The sequence below is a fragment of the Myxine glutinosa genome, chromosome 4 (assembly GCF_964187855.1).
Source record: "Myxine glutinosa chromosome 4, kmMyxGlut1.1, whole genome shotgun sequence".
NCBI lineage: Eukaryota > Metazoa > Chordata > Myxini > Myxiniformes > Myxinidae > Myxine > Myxine glutinosa.
In genome coordinates, this window is record NC_136264.1 from 75,251,093 (window position 1) to 75,265,379 (window position 14,287).

Genomic DNA, 14,287 nt, shown 5'->3' on the forward strand with positions numbered 1-14,287 from the left:
GATCCTGGGTCATAGAATTGTAAATACTAGGGCATGCCCGTACTATATATATATCTAAAAGTATATCCCCCCCCTCTATTTACATGCAATGGTTTGGTCCAAAGCGAACGGCTTGCGAGTACGGTGACAATCCCCCCCCTCTATTTACATGAAATGGTTTGGTCCAAAGCGAACGGCTTGCGAGTACGGTGACAATCCCCCCCCTCTATTTACATGAAATGGTTTGGTCCAAAGCGAACAGCTTGCGAGTACGGTGACAATCCCCCCCCCCTCTATTTACATGAAATGGTTTGGTCCAAAGCTAACGGCTTGGCGCTTGCGGAGTTTGGTAAAGAAATCGCCATCGCGTGCACAAATGCGCAGGAAAGCGAATGAATCGCAAATTAGTTTTAATTAGTTTTAAAACATAGTTTAACGCCCGAGCGAGTTTAACGCAATCGCAAATCGCATCGCAAAGCGAAAGAATCGCAAATTAGTTTTAATTAGTTTTAAAACATAGTTTAACGCCAACATAGCGCCAACATAGTTTGCCGACGGGAAATAAATGAATACGCTCTCAAATGTGCCATCCGAGGCAGAGTCTGTTCGCCACGTTCGGCACACGTGATAGCTCGCTGCTCTCTGATTGGTTGAATCGTTTTTTGGACATAGCTCGGTAACTACTTCTGCGATTAATTTAAAACCTTGAAAAGGCACATCCTCGGGTCCCCAGCAATATACCTGGCAAGTTTCAAGTATATCGGACCGGTAGTTGTCGAGAAACAGCGGTCACAGACAAACATACAAACAAACATACACACAGAGATTAGTGGAATTATAGATAGACTAGGGCATGCCCGTACTATATATAAGCTAGGACGTGCCCGTACGTGGGTGCCCGTTCCTTGCCAAAAAAATAAAAATAAAAAAATTTGTGTAGGGGTGTGTGTGTGTAAACATCCTAGGGCGTGCCCGTACGTGGGTGCAAAAAAACATGCGTGCAAACAACAACAACAAAAAAAAACTTTGAAACCACGTGGCAGTAACGACCACAGAACCCCCCCCCCTCTATTTACATGAATGGTTTGGTCCATTCGCAACGACCACAGAACCCCCCCCCTCTATTTACATGAAATGGTTTGGTCCAAAGCGAACGGCTTGCGGTGTTTGGTAAAGAAATCGCCATAGCTCGGTAACTACTTGTCCGATTAATTTCAAACCTTGAAAAGGCACATCCTCGGGTCCCCAGCAATATACCTGGCAAGTTTCAAGTATATCGGACCGGTAGTTGTCGAGAAACAGCGGTCACAGACAAACATACACACATACAAACACACATACAAACACACATACAAACACACATACACACATAAACACAGAGATTAATGGAATTATAGATAGATACGTGCTTGTAAATATAAGAATGTTGCCCACCGGCTAAGTGTTTAGTTTGAAATTCCAGAAATACTCGGGTAGTTGTGGGTGTGAAACTGTTAGGTAGCTGCTCAACGCAATAGGAGGGACATATTTAATGTTAAAAATGTCGCACACATGGGTCAGAGTAAATGGTAGGGGGAACCACACCTATGTGTCACATTTAAACGTAATGTTAATTTTGCATGCCAGGCTCTACCGGTCGTTCCATTGGTGGGTTCGACTCGGGACGAGTCTGGTGAGAGAGGGGTGTACTGTTACGGTTTTGGAATAAAGGATAATCCCCCTCATAGGTAGACGCACCACAACATGAAGCCTCATGATAGTTCAGTTATTTCTTAGTGAATGTAAGCATAGTCCTTTCCTGTGTTAGTTTTGCCTTGAGCAGGCCTGTGAGTAGGGCGGTCGTTTGGCGCTGAAATGCCCTGTGCTCGGCCTGAACAAGTCCTCAAGGCCGAAGGGAGGCGCTGCAGGAGGGAGTGGCTGGTAAGCGCGAGCCGCCAATCAGGGCTCGAGGGGAGTGGCTAACCACGGCAATGGGAGGCGGAGCCTGGAACATTCGGGTAGGGCCGGGGCGGAGCCATAAAACCCTGCTACGAGCCCCCCACCTAAGTTCAGTTGAGTCGGAGCCCCTGTGGGAGTGAGTTGGAGTTCGGGTCGAGGCATGAGTCAGAGTCAGTTGAGAGTTGCGCGTCAGATGAGTTGAGCCGTGTGCACAGTCGAGTTCGGAGTTCGCCCGATTCAGTCGGAGTTCGGGTCGAGGCATTGATTGAGTCAGAGAGAGAGAACGCGCAAGACAACGAGTCAATTGCATTGCCCGTTATCGTCATTGTACACGAACTTGCCCCATGCCCCGTGCCCTGCGCTCTGCTGCGCTGTATTAATCGCGTTCGAGAAGACGACCCGTTCCGGGCCACAGACGCACGAACTCCCCCTGCCTGCATTTTCCTGCATACATGCCGTGACCGACAGAGGGCCACGCTGGGCGAGCTGCCCCGGAGCGACCGACGGCAAAGTGCGCCTGGCGCGCGAACTTCTTCCTCCTTCTCCCCGTGTACGTGAGTGGGCCCTGTGTCAGGGATTAAGTTAAACTGTTAAGTGCCTGCTCTGTGTCTCTGCGAATCATTGTACATTGTGTAAATAAATTGTGTTATTCCTCTGATTTGACCGTTCCCGTCCCTTCTATTAATTGGCCTCGCATGGTACGAATAGAACCGCTCGAATCGGGTTCCATAAAAGTAACGGCACGAGTCACGTGATATGCATACCGCTCAGGCGTACTCGATTAAGCAAGGCTCGTGCGAGGTCCGGTCCCCGCTTTCGTGGCAGCGTGGGTTAAAGGTACGTGCGGCATCAACCCGATACCCTTTTTCACGCTTGCGATTTGGCCTTGTGGCGATTGTGGCGATTCAGCCTCGTGGACACGAAGACCCAGGGGGAAAAAGGGGTTTAATCCCCCCTTTGTAATGTGGAACGGGCTTCGGGAGATCCGCAACAGTATTTTAATTACAAATTAGAGGTGCATTAGATTGTGAATCAAACAAAGATGTGTGAAACAAACTCCTATTAACTTTTTCGCAATTTTTTATGCATACTTCCGCATCCGCAAGATAGCGGCCTCCATGGAGCGATTTGGTGCGTCAAAGCTTCGAAATTCTCAAAGGTTCCAGCAAAATCTGGCTTTTCAACATAATACGCATTCATTCACAACACCGGCTTCGCCGGCTATTACGTCCGTAAATAATAAAATGATGGATTTAACCGATCATTGAACTTTCTCAAACTCACAGGGATTCTGGTTCTTGATCCTTTCACCATCCTTAAAAATCCCAGACAGTACAAGTGGCGGATCAGCACCTTATTTCTGCTTCCACAGTTTCAAATCAGTGTCATTAGGAACCTTCAGGTGTTGCCTGCGTTCCACACAATGTAACAAGAAAGAGCAATCAGAGATTGCAGACCCACGCCAGGACGTGTTTTTAATGGATTAAAGTGACCTTTAAAGTAAATGGATTAAATTGAAAGTGACAGGACGAGATTAAAGTGACCCAGGGGACCCTCACCACGAACCACAATTTGGCACCGGAGGCTCCAAAATTGGATACCCAGCTTGGGGGGTGTTTTGGCCCCGAGCTGGATTCGGACATGGGGGAGTCAAGCCTTGGGAAAATCGATCCCCATAGTGAATTTGGAACAGCTGCAGGGAGCGGCAAAAAAACCCAACGAACGGGTTGTAACCTGCAGCTGCGGTTTAAAATAAAATTTTCTTATCTATCTATAATTCCAGTAATCTCTGTGTGTTTGTTTGTTTGTACGTTTGTACGTTTGTCTGTGACCGCTGTTTCTCGACAACCACGGGTCCGATATACTTTAAACTTGCCAGGTATATTGCTGGGGACCCGAGGATGTGCCTTTTCAAGGTTTCATATTAATCGGACAATTACTTACCGAGCTATGTCCAAAAAACGATTCAACCAATCAGAGAGCAGCGAGCTCTCGCGTGTGCCGAACGTGGCGGACACACTCTGCCTCGGATGGCACATTTGAGAGCGTATTCATTTATTTCACGTTTGCAAACTATGTTGGCGCTATGTTGGCGTTAAACTATGTTTTAAAACTAATTAAAACCCCGGGGGGATTGTCACTGTACTCGCAAGCCGTTCGCCGTTCGCTTTGGCGTTGCGAATGGACCAAAACATTTCATGAACCAAACCATTTCATGTAAAGCGTTCGCCGTTCGCTTTGGCGTTGCGAATGAACCAAAACATTTCATGCACCAAACCATTTCATGTAAATAGAGGGGGGGATATAATTTTAGATATAGATATAGTACGGGCATGCCCTAGTAAATTTAAATGGGAGTTTGATTTGAAGCAGCCGTGGCAGGAGTTGGTCCCCGGGCTGCGGAATTCGGAGCAGGAGAGGGTCATTGGGGTTGGCCCCTTTCAAAATTGGTTTGTGCCAGGCTACTGAGGGGCTGCGCTGGCAGGATTTGGATGCGGGGTCCGACCATGGGTGTCGTGGTACGTACCCGTTTGTTTGTGTACGGGAACGTTTTTCATGGAAGTCCTTCACGAACTTGCTGTCCATGTCTGACGTGCGACTGAGGATGCTACAGGAATGTGGAATTTATTGGTTTCATGCTTTAGCATTCGCCATTTCTGCATTGTCTGTTTGCCTCTGGCCTCCCACCCGTGTGTAGCACGGGTATCTCACTAGTTTGTTAAATATTAAGTAATCGTAGTCGTGATGACACACTTTAAATGTTGCATATTTAGCAACATTGCATCCGCGGCGAGCAGTTATTGAACTTGAAATAATTTTAATTTGAAATTGTTACTATTAAAAAACTTACTATAATTCACCAAATGTCCATCTGTCCGTTCCCAAGTACCGCAAAAACGGCTGAACCGATCGCAACGAAATTTTGGGTGGGTAATCCTGGGATCCCCTGGAGTAAAATAGGCTATATTGTTTTTCCAATTTTTCCATACTACATGCTCTTGTTTATAAAGCTCTTTCACAAACCACTTCATCAAATACTGTATATAAAGGTTATAGCTATTATGTCTGCACGTAGGATGCACCCGAGTTGTTTCTTGCAGTGTGCCAGCCCCACCAGTGATTTTATGAACCATCGGTTCAGCTCCTTTCAAGTGAACGAGGTGGTGGCTCTGAAAAGAGCCGTTGTGGGTTTTGGGCGAGTGAGACGAGGAGGAACAAGAGAAAACCTCACCTCGACTCTCTCGTCTTCTCTTTCTCTCACTTCTTTTTGAGCGTCGCCTTCTTGTTCTTCAACCCCTTGGTTGCAAGCTTGGACTTTGGTTTCGTTGTCTTGGTCTAAGGCAGAACCTTCTTCACGTTTTTCTTCACCTTGGCAGGCGACTTACTGGATCGCTTTGAAGGGGCGGCGATAGGTCTTTTCGGTTTCTTGGGAGAAACCTTCCGCACCACCTTCTTCACAGCTGGCTTTTTGGTCGCTTTCTTTGCCGCTTTAGACTTGATTGTGGTCTTCACCACTTTTCTGGGACTGGTGCTCTTCTTCACTTTCACACTCTTCTCCTTGTTGAGTTTGAAGGAGCCGGCAGCGCCTGTTCCCTTGGTCTGCACAAGATTTCCACTTGCAACGAGCCTCTTCACAGCCGAATTGATACGAACGGAATTCCGTTGGAGATTGTAGCCATCTGCCCACAGGGCCTTTTTCAAGGCGACAAGCGACATACCATTTCGCTCTTTGCTCGATCCCACCACCTTGATGATCTTTTCCGAAAGGGTGCCGTCAGTCTTCTTCGGGATCTTGGAAATGCCAGGTTTATTTTTCCCTCGCTTGACAGACGGGGCCGAAATTGAAAGTTCTGCCGGAACGGGAACAGTCTCCGACATTTCGCACCAACAAGAGTATGAGAGGTAACACAAAAATCCAAAAAGTTCAGTGTTTCACAAATAAAGCGTCGCTTCACCAGGTCGCCTGTTATAGTGATGGCGTGAAGAAGCGGACGTGGTAGAAATCAACGTCAGCGTTCAGAAACGATGGGGTCGTTCACCGTATCCGTTTGTGTTTCCTGCGTCAATTTGAGCTTTGTTATTCACATGAACGATAACTCCATGCGCAATGCGAACAATCGTTCCAGGTACAAGCACATCCTGGCAAACGGAGAGAAGGATCTTTTCTAATATCTGGACCTTTCGCCACATTCCACGGCCCGACACGGCAGATGGACGATCTGCTTTGACACAACATTGCTTTCTCGAACACGTTCTCGGGCTTCGCCCAAGGGGTTTGTTTCTATGCTCAGAATCTGTTTTTCAAGAGTAAAATATCTTCTTTGACCTGAATTAAACCTCACAAAGTTAATGGTGAAATGTGCACCTGTCTGCAGCCACCTTTACAAGGCAATGAAACAAACAAGAAAAAAACTCCTTTTTGGAGGTTCGTGTCGAGGTCATCTTAGCATGAACCAGCACAAATGTGAATATACTTGGTTACCACTTACCAACAGCAAACGGGTGTAAGCAATGGTTGGAAAGTTTTTTTTAAATCAAACGCGAATAAAATCGTCGACCCGGTTTCTCCCCTGTTCTTGTATCGTGCTTCGTGTGATGTTCTGGATGCATCCAGGTGTTGTAAACGAAACTGTTGTGATATCGCATTAACACTTACTTGACTGGTTCAATTAATCCCCTGTCGTCCAAGAGAGGTGCAAGGTCTTCCATGCAGGTGCAAGGTCTTCCATGCAGCAACTTCAAAGATCTTCCACGCGTTAAACTAAAGCTTCGTAATAATAGCGAAAGGTTCTGCTGTTTACTGGTTGAACGTCACGAGAATTCATTGTTTGAACCTTAATAAAATCACATTTACAAGGGACGGTGGTTCAACGAGATTAAAGTCCGGCAAAAAGGGCAATTTTACTTTTCTTGAAATTCAAACTGTCATGAAAATATCGATCCGACGATTACTTGAGACCTTTGAAGCGTATTTATAACTTCGGGGTCGTTTGCGTTTGTTGTTTATTTTGACAAAGTTCTGCAGTTGTGTTCAGAATGAAATCGTCGTAAATTACTGCCGAACTTAAACCTCATTTGACAAGATTCTGTGTTTCTTTGAGAGAAAACGAAGGGACCGGAAAAGCGGGTGCAATTGGAAATTGGCAAGGTGTAAGGACAATGTGCGCATGCGCGGCAAAAGGTGCAAAGAGCACTGGCGCGGACGTGGTAGAAATCAACAGGGAAGCACCCTTTGTTCTCAAGGAAGTAATTAAATATGGAGGCGAAGTGCAAAGGTTAAAGAGCAAATGACAACTTTGAGCTCTCCAACAATATAAAGCCTCGGTACCACCACCACCACCATACATACAAACCCGCGAACTCTCGTCGTTTAGTTTAAACGGAGGTGGATTCAAACGGTGTGGTCATGTCTGGACGTGGTAAAGGTGGAAAAGGTCTTGGAAAAGGAGGTGCCAAACGCCATCGCAAGGTACTGCGCGATAACATCCAAGGAATCACAAAGCCTGCTATTCGTCGCCTTGCTCGTCGTGGTGGGGTAAAGCGCATCTCGGGTCTCATCTACGAGGAAACCCGTGGAGTTCTCAAGGTGTTCCTGGAAAATGTTATCCGCGATGCTGTTACCTACACGGAGCACGCCAAGCGCAAGACCGTTACTGCCATGGATGTGGTGTACGCTTTGAAGCGGCAGGGCCGCACACTCTACGGTTTCGGTGGTTAAACATTTTGGTGGTGGTGTTTATCAACAACAACAAAACGGCTCTTTTCAGAGCCACCAACTCGTTCATGAAGGAGCTTCAGGCGACTTGAATTCTGCTTTACATAATCTTTAATGGACGATGGTTGATCTTGTGCTTTATTCATCCAATAAGTCGAGTCCTCAAGTGTTGCGTGTACAATATCAATTTGGCATGAAGTCTCGTCCAGACATGACAAATGTGGTTGAACAAATCAAAATAAACAAAACGACAATCGTTCGTGATTTCGTGTCGATATGGTGGTGGTACAGAGGTTATCTTTTGGTGGGAAACTCGGTATTACCATTTGCTCTTTGACTCTTCCACTTTGACGAATACATGAATTGTTTTCTCTGCGAAAAGGGTGTTTGTGCTCTTTATGTTCAACACTCGACTGTACAATATCAATTTGCATTATTTGCAAATAATGTACAGTTCCAGCAATATCACAAAAATGCATAATTTGCAAAGAACAAGTTACTGCAATATCATAAAAATTTATTTACAAAGAACGTGGTTCCTGTATTCTTAAGTGGATAATATCTTACTATAATTCACCAATTGTCCGTCCGTCCGTCCGTCCATCCTTCCGTTCCCAGGTACCGCAAAAACGGCTGAACCGATCGCAACGATATTTTGGGTGGGTAATCCTAGGATCTCCTGGAGTAAAATGGGCTATATTGTTTTTCCAATTTCAGCTTTGGTCTCCAGCATTTTCAGGTTTGGACTCCCGCATAATGTTATTTTCCCGGGTACCACACAAACGGCTGCACTGATCGCAACCTGACGAATGAAAACCCACAGTTAAAAATAATGACCTAATAATGACAAATAATAATGACAAATGACAAATAAAAATAAATAATGACAAACCAAAATGCTTCATAAAACGCGTCTGCGTCTCTTTCTGACCCGTATACACAATACACAAAGAAAAGGTAATGCCACGATTTGCACGTTTGCTATGAGCGACATCAAAGCCTTTCCCATTCGCGGAAGAATTAAGCCCCGCCTCACTCTCTATCCACTGGGCAAAACTTCACTCTCCCCTCTCCATTGGCTGAAATCCGAGCCCGATGTGATCCGCTCCTCGAGGGAAAGCTCGTCCGCCCTCCCTTGCTCGTTCCACCCACCAATATCTATTCTGAGCTCGTTTGGGCCTGGTCATCGCTTCTCTGAACAAAAAGAACCAAAAGGCAAATCTTTGCCAAATAAATGTTTGTCACGTAATACAAAAAATTCACTCGTTAATCGATTTCAGAATTGGGTCTTTTGGCAAGGGGTAGGCCTACTTCGTGATATGCATTTTTGTGATATTGTTGGAACTGTACATTTTTTGCAAATAATGCAAATTTATTTTGTGCAGTTGGGTTTCTCACACTGGGGCTCTTAATTTATTGGATGAATAAAGCACAAGATCAACATCCTCGATTAAAAAATATTTAAAGCAAAGTTCAAGACGCTTGAAGCTCCTTCAATGAACGAGGTGGTGGCTCTGAAAAGAGCCGTTTTGTTGTTGTAGCTGTTGATGAACACCACCACCAAAATGCTTAACCACCGAAACCGTAGAGCGTTCGGCCCTGCCGCTTCAAAGCGTACACCACATCCATGGCAGTAACGGTCTTGCGCTTGGCGTGCTCCGTGTAGGTAACAGCATCGCGGATCACATTTTCTAGGAACACCTTGAGAACTCCACGGGTTTCCTCGTAGATGAGACCCGAGATGCGCTTTACCCCACCACGACGAGCAAGGCGACGAATAGCAGGCTCTGTGATTCCCTGGATGTTATCACGCAGTACCTTGCGATGACGTTTAGCACCACCTTTGCCAAGACCTTTTCCGCCTTTACCACGTCCAGACATGCCACGCTTTGATTCTAAAATCGATTGAGCCAAACGACGAGCATTCGCGTGTCTATATGAATGGTGGTGGTGCCGAGGCTTTATATTGGTGGAGATCGACATGACCATTTCCTCTTTGACCCTTCACTTTGCCTCCGACATTTAATTATTTTCTCGAGGAGAAAGAGTGCTTCCCTGGTGATTTCTACCATTTCTGCACCTTGGTGCCCTGTCCATTTTCGCGCATTTTCCCTTTGCACGTGTTGCCGCGCATGCGCACGTTGTCTTTATGCTTTGACAATGTGCAACTGCACTCGCTCTTGCGGTTCCTTCGCTTTCTCTGAAAGAAACACAGAATCTTGTCAAATGAGGTTCAAGTTCGGCAGTAATTTATGACGATTTCATTCTGAACACAACTGCAGAACTTTGTCAAAATAAACAACAAACGCAAACGACCCCGAAGTTATAAATACGCTTCAAAGGTATCAAGTAATGGAAGGTTCGACGACAGGGGATTAATTGAACCAGTCAAGTAAGTGTTAATGCGATATCACAACAGTTTCGTGAACAAGACCTGGATGCATCCCCAACATCACACGAAGCACGACACAAGAACATGGGAGAAACCAGGTCGACGATTTTATTCGCGTTTGGATTAAAAAAAAACTTTCCAACCATTGCTTACACCCGTGTGCTGTTGGTAAGTGGTAACAAAGTATATTCACATTTGTGATGGTCCATGCTAAGATGACCTCAACAAGAACCTCCAAAAAGGAGTTTTTTCTTGTTTACTTCACTGCTTTGCATAGGTGGCTGCAGAGAGGTGCACATTTCATCATGAACTTTATGAGGTTTAATTCAGGTCAAAGAAGAGATTCTAATCGTGAAAAACCGATTCTGAGCACAGAAACCCCTTGGGCAAAGCCCGAGAATGTGTTCGATTGAGCAATGTTCTGTCAAAGCAGATCGTCCATCTGCCGTGTCGGGCCGTGGAATGCGGCGAAAGGTCCAGATATTTGAAAAGATGCTTCCCTCCGTTTGTTGGGATGTGCTTGCACCTGAAACGATTGTTCGCATTGCGCATGGAGTTATCGTTCATGTGAATATGAAAGCTCAAAGTGACGCAGGAAACACAAACGGATATGGATAAACGACCCCACCTTTTTCCGAACGCTGACGTTGATTTCTACCACGTCCGCTCCTTCACGCCATCACGAAAAGTGGCGACGTGGCGAAGCGACGCTTTATTTGTGCAACACTGAACTCCTTTTTGGGTTTTCGTGTTACCTGTCATACTCTTGTTGGTGCGAAATGTCGGAGACTGCTCCCGTTCCGGCAGAACTTTCAACTTCGGCCCCGTCTGTCAAGCGAGGGAAAAATAAACCTGGCGCTCCCAAGACCCCGCAGAAGACTGACGGGCCCCTTTCGGAAAAGATCATCAAGGTGGTGGGATCGAGCAAGGAGCGAAATGGTATGTCGCTTGTCGCCTTGAAAAAGGCCCTGGGGGCAGATGGCTACAATGTCCAACGGAATTCCGTTCGTATCAATTCGGCTGTGAAGAGGCTCGTTGCAAGTGGAAATCTTGTGCAGACCAAGGGAACGGGCGCTGCCGGCTCATTCAAACTGAACAAGGAGAAGAGTGCGAAAGTGAAGAAGAGCACCAGTCCCAGAAAAGTTGTGAAGAGCACAATCAAGTCTAAAGCGGCCAAGAAAGCGACCAAAAAGCCAGCAGTGAAGAAGGTGGTGCGGAAGGTATCTCCCAAGAAACCGAAAAGATCTATCGCCGCCTCTTCGAAGCGATCCAGTAAGTCGCCTGCCAAGGTGAAGAAAAACGTGAAGAAGGTTCTGCCTAAGACCAAGGGAAAGACCAAGACGACGAAACCAAAGGCCAAGCTTGCAACCAAGGCGTTGAAGAACAAGAAGGCGACGCTCAAAAAGAAGTGAGAGGAAGAGAAGACGAGAGTCGAGGTGAAGTTTCTCTTGTTCCTCCTCGTCTCACTCGCCCAAAACCCACAACGGCTCTTTTCAGAGCCACCACCTCGTTCACTTGAAAGGAGCTGATCCGATGGTTCATAAAATCACTGGTGGGGCTGGTACACTGCAAACAACAACTGGGGTGCATCCTACGTGCAGACATAATAGATATAACCTTTGTATACAGTATTTCATGAAGTGGTTTGTGAAAGAGCTTTATAAACAAGAGCACAAGGTTCAAATTATTTGCAAGAAAGTTGCAAACCAACAAAAGTTGTTTCATATTCATTCATAACTTATTTATATCAAACAATGACCAAAGAATGGCAATTCACTTGACAACATGCAATGCTGTTAAATATGCAACATTTAAAGTGTGTCATCACGACTACGGTTACTTGGTATTTAATAAATCACTAATTTCTAAGATCGCTTAGTCATTGACCCATGTGCCCCAATGTGCAGGAACAATGTCCCACCAATAAATTAAGCTTGCCCCATTTGACATTGACAAAGGTCGTTGACCATCCCCGTTTACCTGTAAACCCAGTGCCTCGTGTCAGGAAAGGCTCGTACTTCACACGATTCTGTCCTTCCTCTGCACTGCTTCCTCATTCGGAAGCAAAATACAAAGTGCTCGCAATATTTATGAACTGTACACTGTACTATGCATATGTGGAGATTATACTTTTGAACATGGTCTGTTTCAATATTTAATTCATCAAAACATTCAATATTTAATTAAGTAATAATATAATAAACATTTAATTCAATATTTAATTTAATTCATTTTACTGTAATTCACCAAATGTCCATCCGTCTGTCTGTCTGTCTGTCTGTCTGTCCCTTCGAAGGTACCGTAAAAACGGCTGAACCGATCGCAACAATATTTTGGGTGGGTAATCCTTGGATCTCCTGGAGTAAAATAGGGTGTATTGTTTTTCCAATTTCAGCATTGGCCTCCAGCATTTTCAGGTTTGGACTCCCGCATAACGTTATTTTCCTGGGTGCCGCACAAACGGCTGCACCGATCGCTGCACAGCTGCACCGATCGGACTCGGTGACCTCGGACAAAGACCTTTCATAAGGACATGGGTTGAATCCCTGCTTGAGAGAATGCCGACCCCCTCACCACCATCACGGTCGTCTCTCTAACTCACAATCCCACGAGATATGCGGAAAGGACGACCTGAAAAGGGTGAAAAAGGGTGAAGAAGGGTGAAAAAGGGTGGAAAAGCATGAAAAAGGGTGAAAAGGGGTGAAAAGGGTGAAAAGGGTTGTTACGTGGTCCTCCCGGTAACTACCTGGTCTTGGTGACCCCCGGACCGTGGGAGGGACCCCGCCAGAAAGATATATGGTTTATACGCTTTCGTAACGCAATCAATATGAATTCCGGTCAAGAAGAAACCCCACACCAAGGATCCGGAATAATCAATAATATATTCACTGAGCAATCAACAACCATCAACAATGCACAATCAATATTACAACCATGTGAACTCATCTACACAAACTCTAAGATGGCCATCTTAATCTTATACATTCCTCACGTGAGCCCCACTCCTGACTCCCTCCGTGGTCAATGTCTCTCCTCTCCGCACACGGGCGGTTGAACGAGCCCCGGGCGGACGTGCTCTAAACGTGCCGTCTCGGACTGGGGCCGCGGCTGCAGCGCACCTCCTTGCCAAGCCACGGGGCAAACCCAGCGCGGCGTCCAACGTGCGCGAGGCCCCAAGTGCGACTCTTACGCGTCCTTGTAGATGGGCAAAAACCCAGCGCGGCTTCCGACGCGAGCGAGGCCCAACGTGCGGACCCGTACGCGTCTTTGTAGACGGGGCAAACTGTCCCGGACGCTTGGTTTCGTGCACGAACTCACAGTGACTGGACGTGTCCAAAGGTATTTACCGCCCAGGTAACTCCTCTCGCCAGACGTTTCGCAACGGCGCGTTTTCCGCGCAGCGTAAGGTCGATTCCACCTTCTCGTCGTCGCGGGGCGAGGAAGAAGAAACCCCGTCCTTTTTCTCGTGTCTTTTCTCCCCCCCTTCCCGTCACTTCCGCTTCCGGCCACTTCCGTTTCCTGCCACTCTTTCAGAAGGGCTCCTGACCCTCCAACCACAACAACTACACAACAACTTAATATACTACACACGGAAGCAAACACCTGCATGGTAATTCACATACATTCACATAAATATGTAACACTCCCCCCCTTCAAGAAAGAAAGTTTGAACCCAGCGAAAACTTTCTTTGCCGGCCAATTTGGAGAAACAAACCAGATAACTCAACCCCCCCACATTATCCATTCCCCCCGGGCACAGTTATCCCTTAAAAATAAAGCCAGTTAAGCCACTCGATAGCACTTTTCCGGGAGGCCAAGCCGAGTATTCCCTACATGGATGCCTTTAGGAACGCGGAGTTCACGGTTAGTCCGTGCAGGAAAGTTCTCTACATGGGCGCCTTGAGGAACGTGGAGTTCACGGTTAGTCCGTGCAGGAAAGTTCTCTACATGGGCGCCTTTAGGAACGGCGTTCACGGTTAATTCGTGTAGGAATCTTGGCTCGGCGGCTCCGCCGCCTTCAGTGCTTCAACTTCTCAGAACGTCCCTAATAATTAGGGTGGGACCACTGGTCCCTGTAGTCCCCTGAATACCGGTCTTCTTCTCGGCCACGACTTTGCCAATTCTTCCTTCGGGAGCGGCCGTAACTCAGGGAGCCTCCATAATAATATTGACTGCGGCCACCACCAAAACTACCGCCCCATTGTCCTCTCCTGTAGACCTCTCGACGCCTACGAAATGCCTTCCCTACTGTTATGGTCCGA

At 46.5% G+C, this 14,287-nt stretch overlaps 3 protein-coding genes across 3 annotated transcripts; 2 read left to right on the forward strand and 1 right to left on the reverse strand.

Moving 5' to 3' along the window:
• The first annotated feature begins 7,282 nt into the window (after positions 1–7,282).
• On the forward strand, positions 7,283–7,892 carry LOC137426112 (histone H4). Its single transcript, XM_068114805.2, has one exon. It carries the CDS (start codon positions 7,325–7,327, stop codon positions 7,634–7,636), a length of 312 nt encoding a protein of 103 aa, XP_067970906.1. The 5' UTR covers positions 7,283–7,324; the 3' UTR covers positions 7,637–7,892.
• Positions 7,893–9,202: 1,310 nt separating this feature from the next.
• LOC137426113 (histone H4) lies at positions 9,203–9,514 on the reverse strand. Its single transcript, XM_068114806.2, has one exon. It carries the CDS (start codon positions 9,512–9,514, stop codon positions 9,203–9,205), a length of 312 nt encoding a protein of 103 aa, XP_067970907.2.
• Positions 9,515–10,772: 1,258 nt separating this feature from the next.
• LOC137414267 (histone H1.1-like) lies at positions 10,773–12,142 on the forward strand. Its single transcript, XM_068099761.2, has one exon. The coding sequence runs from the start codon at positions 10,805–10,807 to the stop codon at positions 11,435–11,437; it is 633 nt and encodes a 210-aa protein (XP_067955862.2). The 5' UTR covers positions 10,773–10,804; the 3' UTR covers positions 11,438–12,142.
• The last annotated feature ends 2,145 nt before the right edge of the window (positions 12,143–14,287 follow it).

Excerpts from the sequence above, each read along its gene's own strand:
- LOC137426112 (XM_068114805.2), top strand. The coding sequence starts at position 7,325 with ATGTCTGGACGTGGTAAAGGTGGAAAAGGTCTTGGAAAAGGAGGTGCC.
- LOC137426113 (XM_068114806.2), bottom strand. The coding sequence starts at position 9,514 with ATGTCTGGACGTGGTAAAGGCGGAAAAGGTCTTGGCAAAGGTGGTGCT.
- LOC137414267 (XM_068099761.2), top strand. The coding sequence starts at position 10,805 with ATGTCGGAGACTGCTCCCGTTCCGGCAGAACTTTCAACTTCGGCCCCG.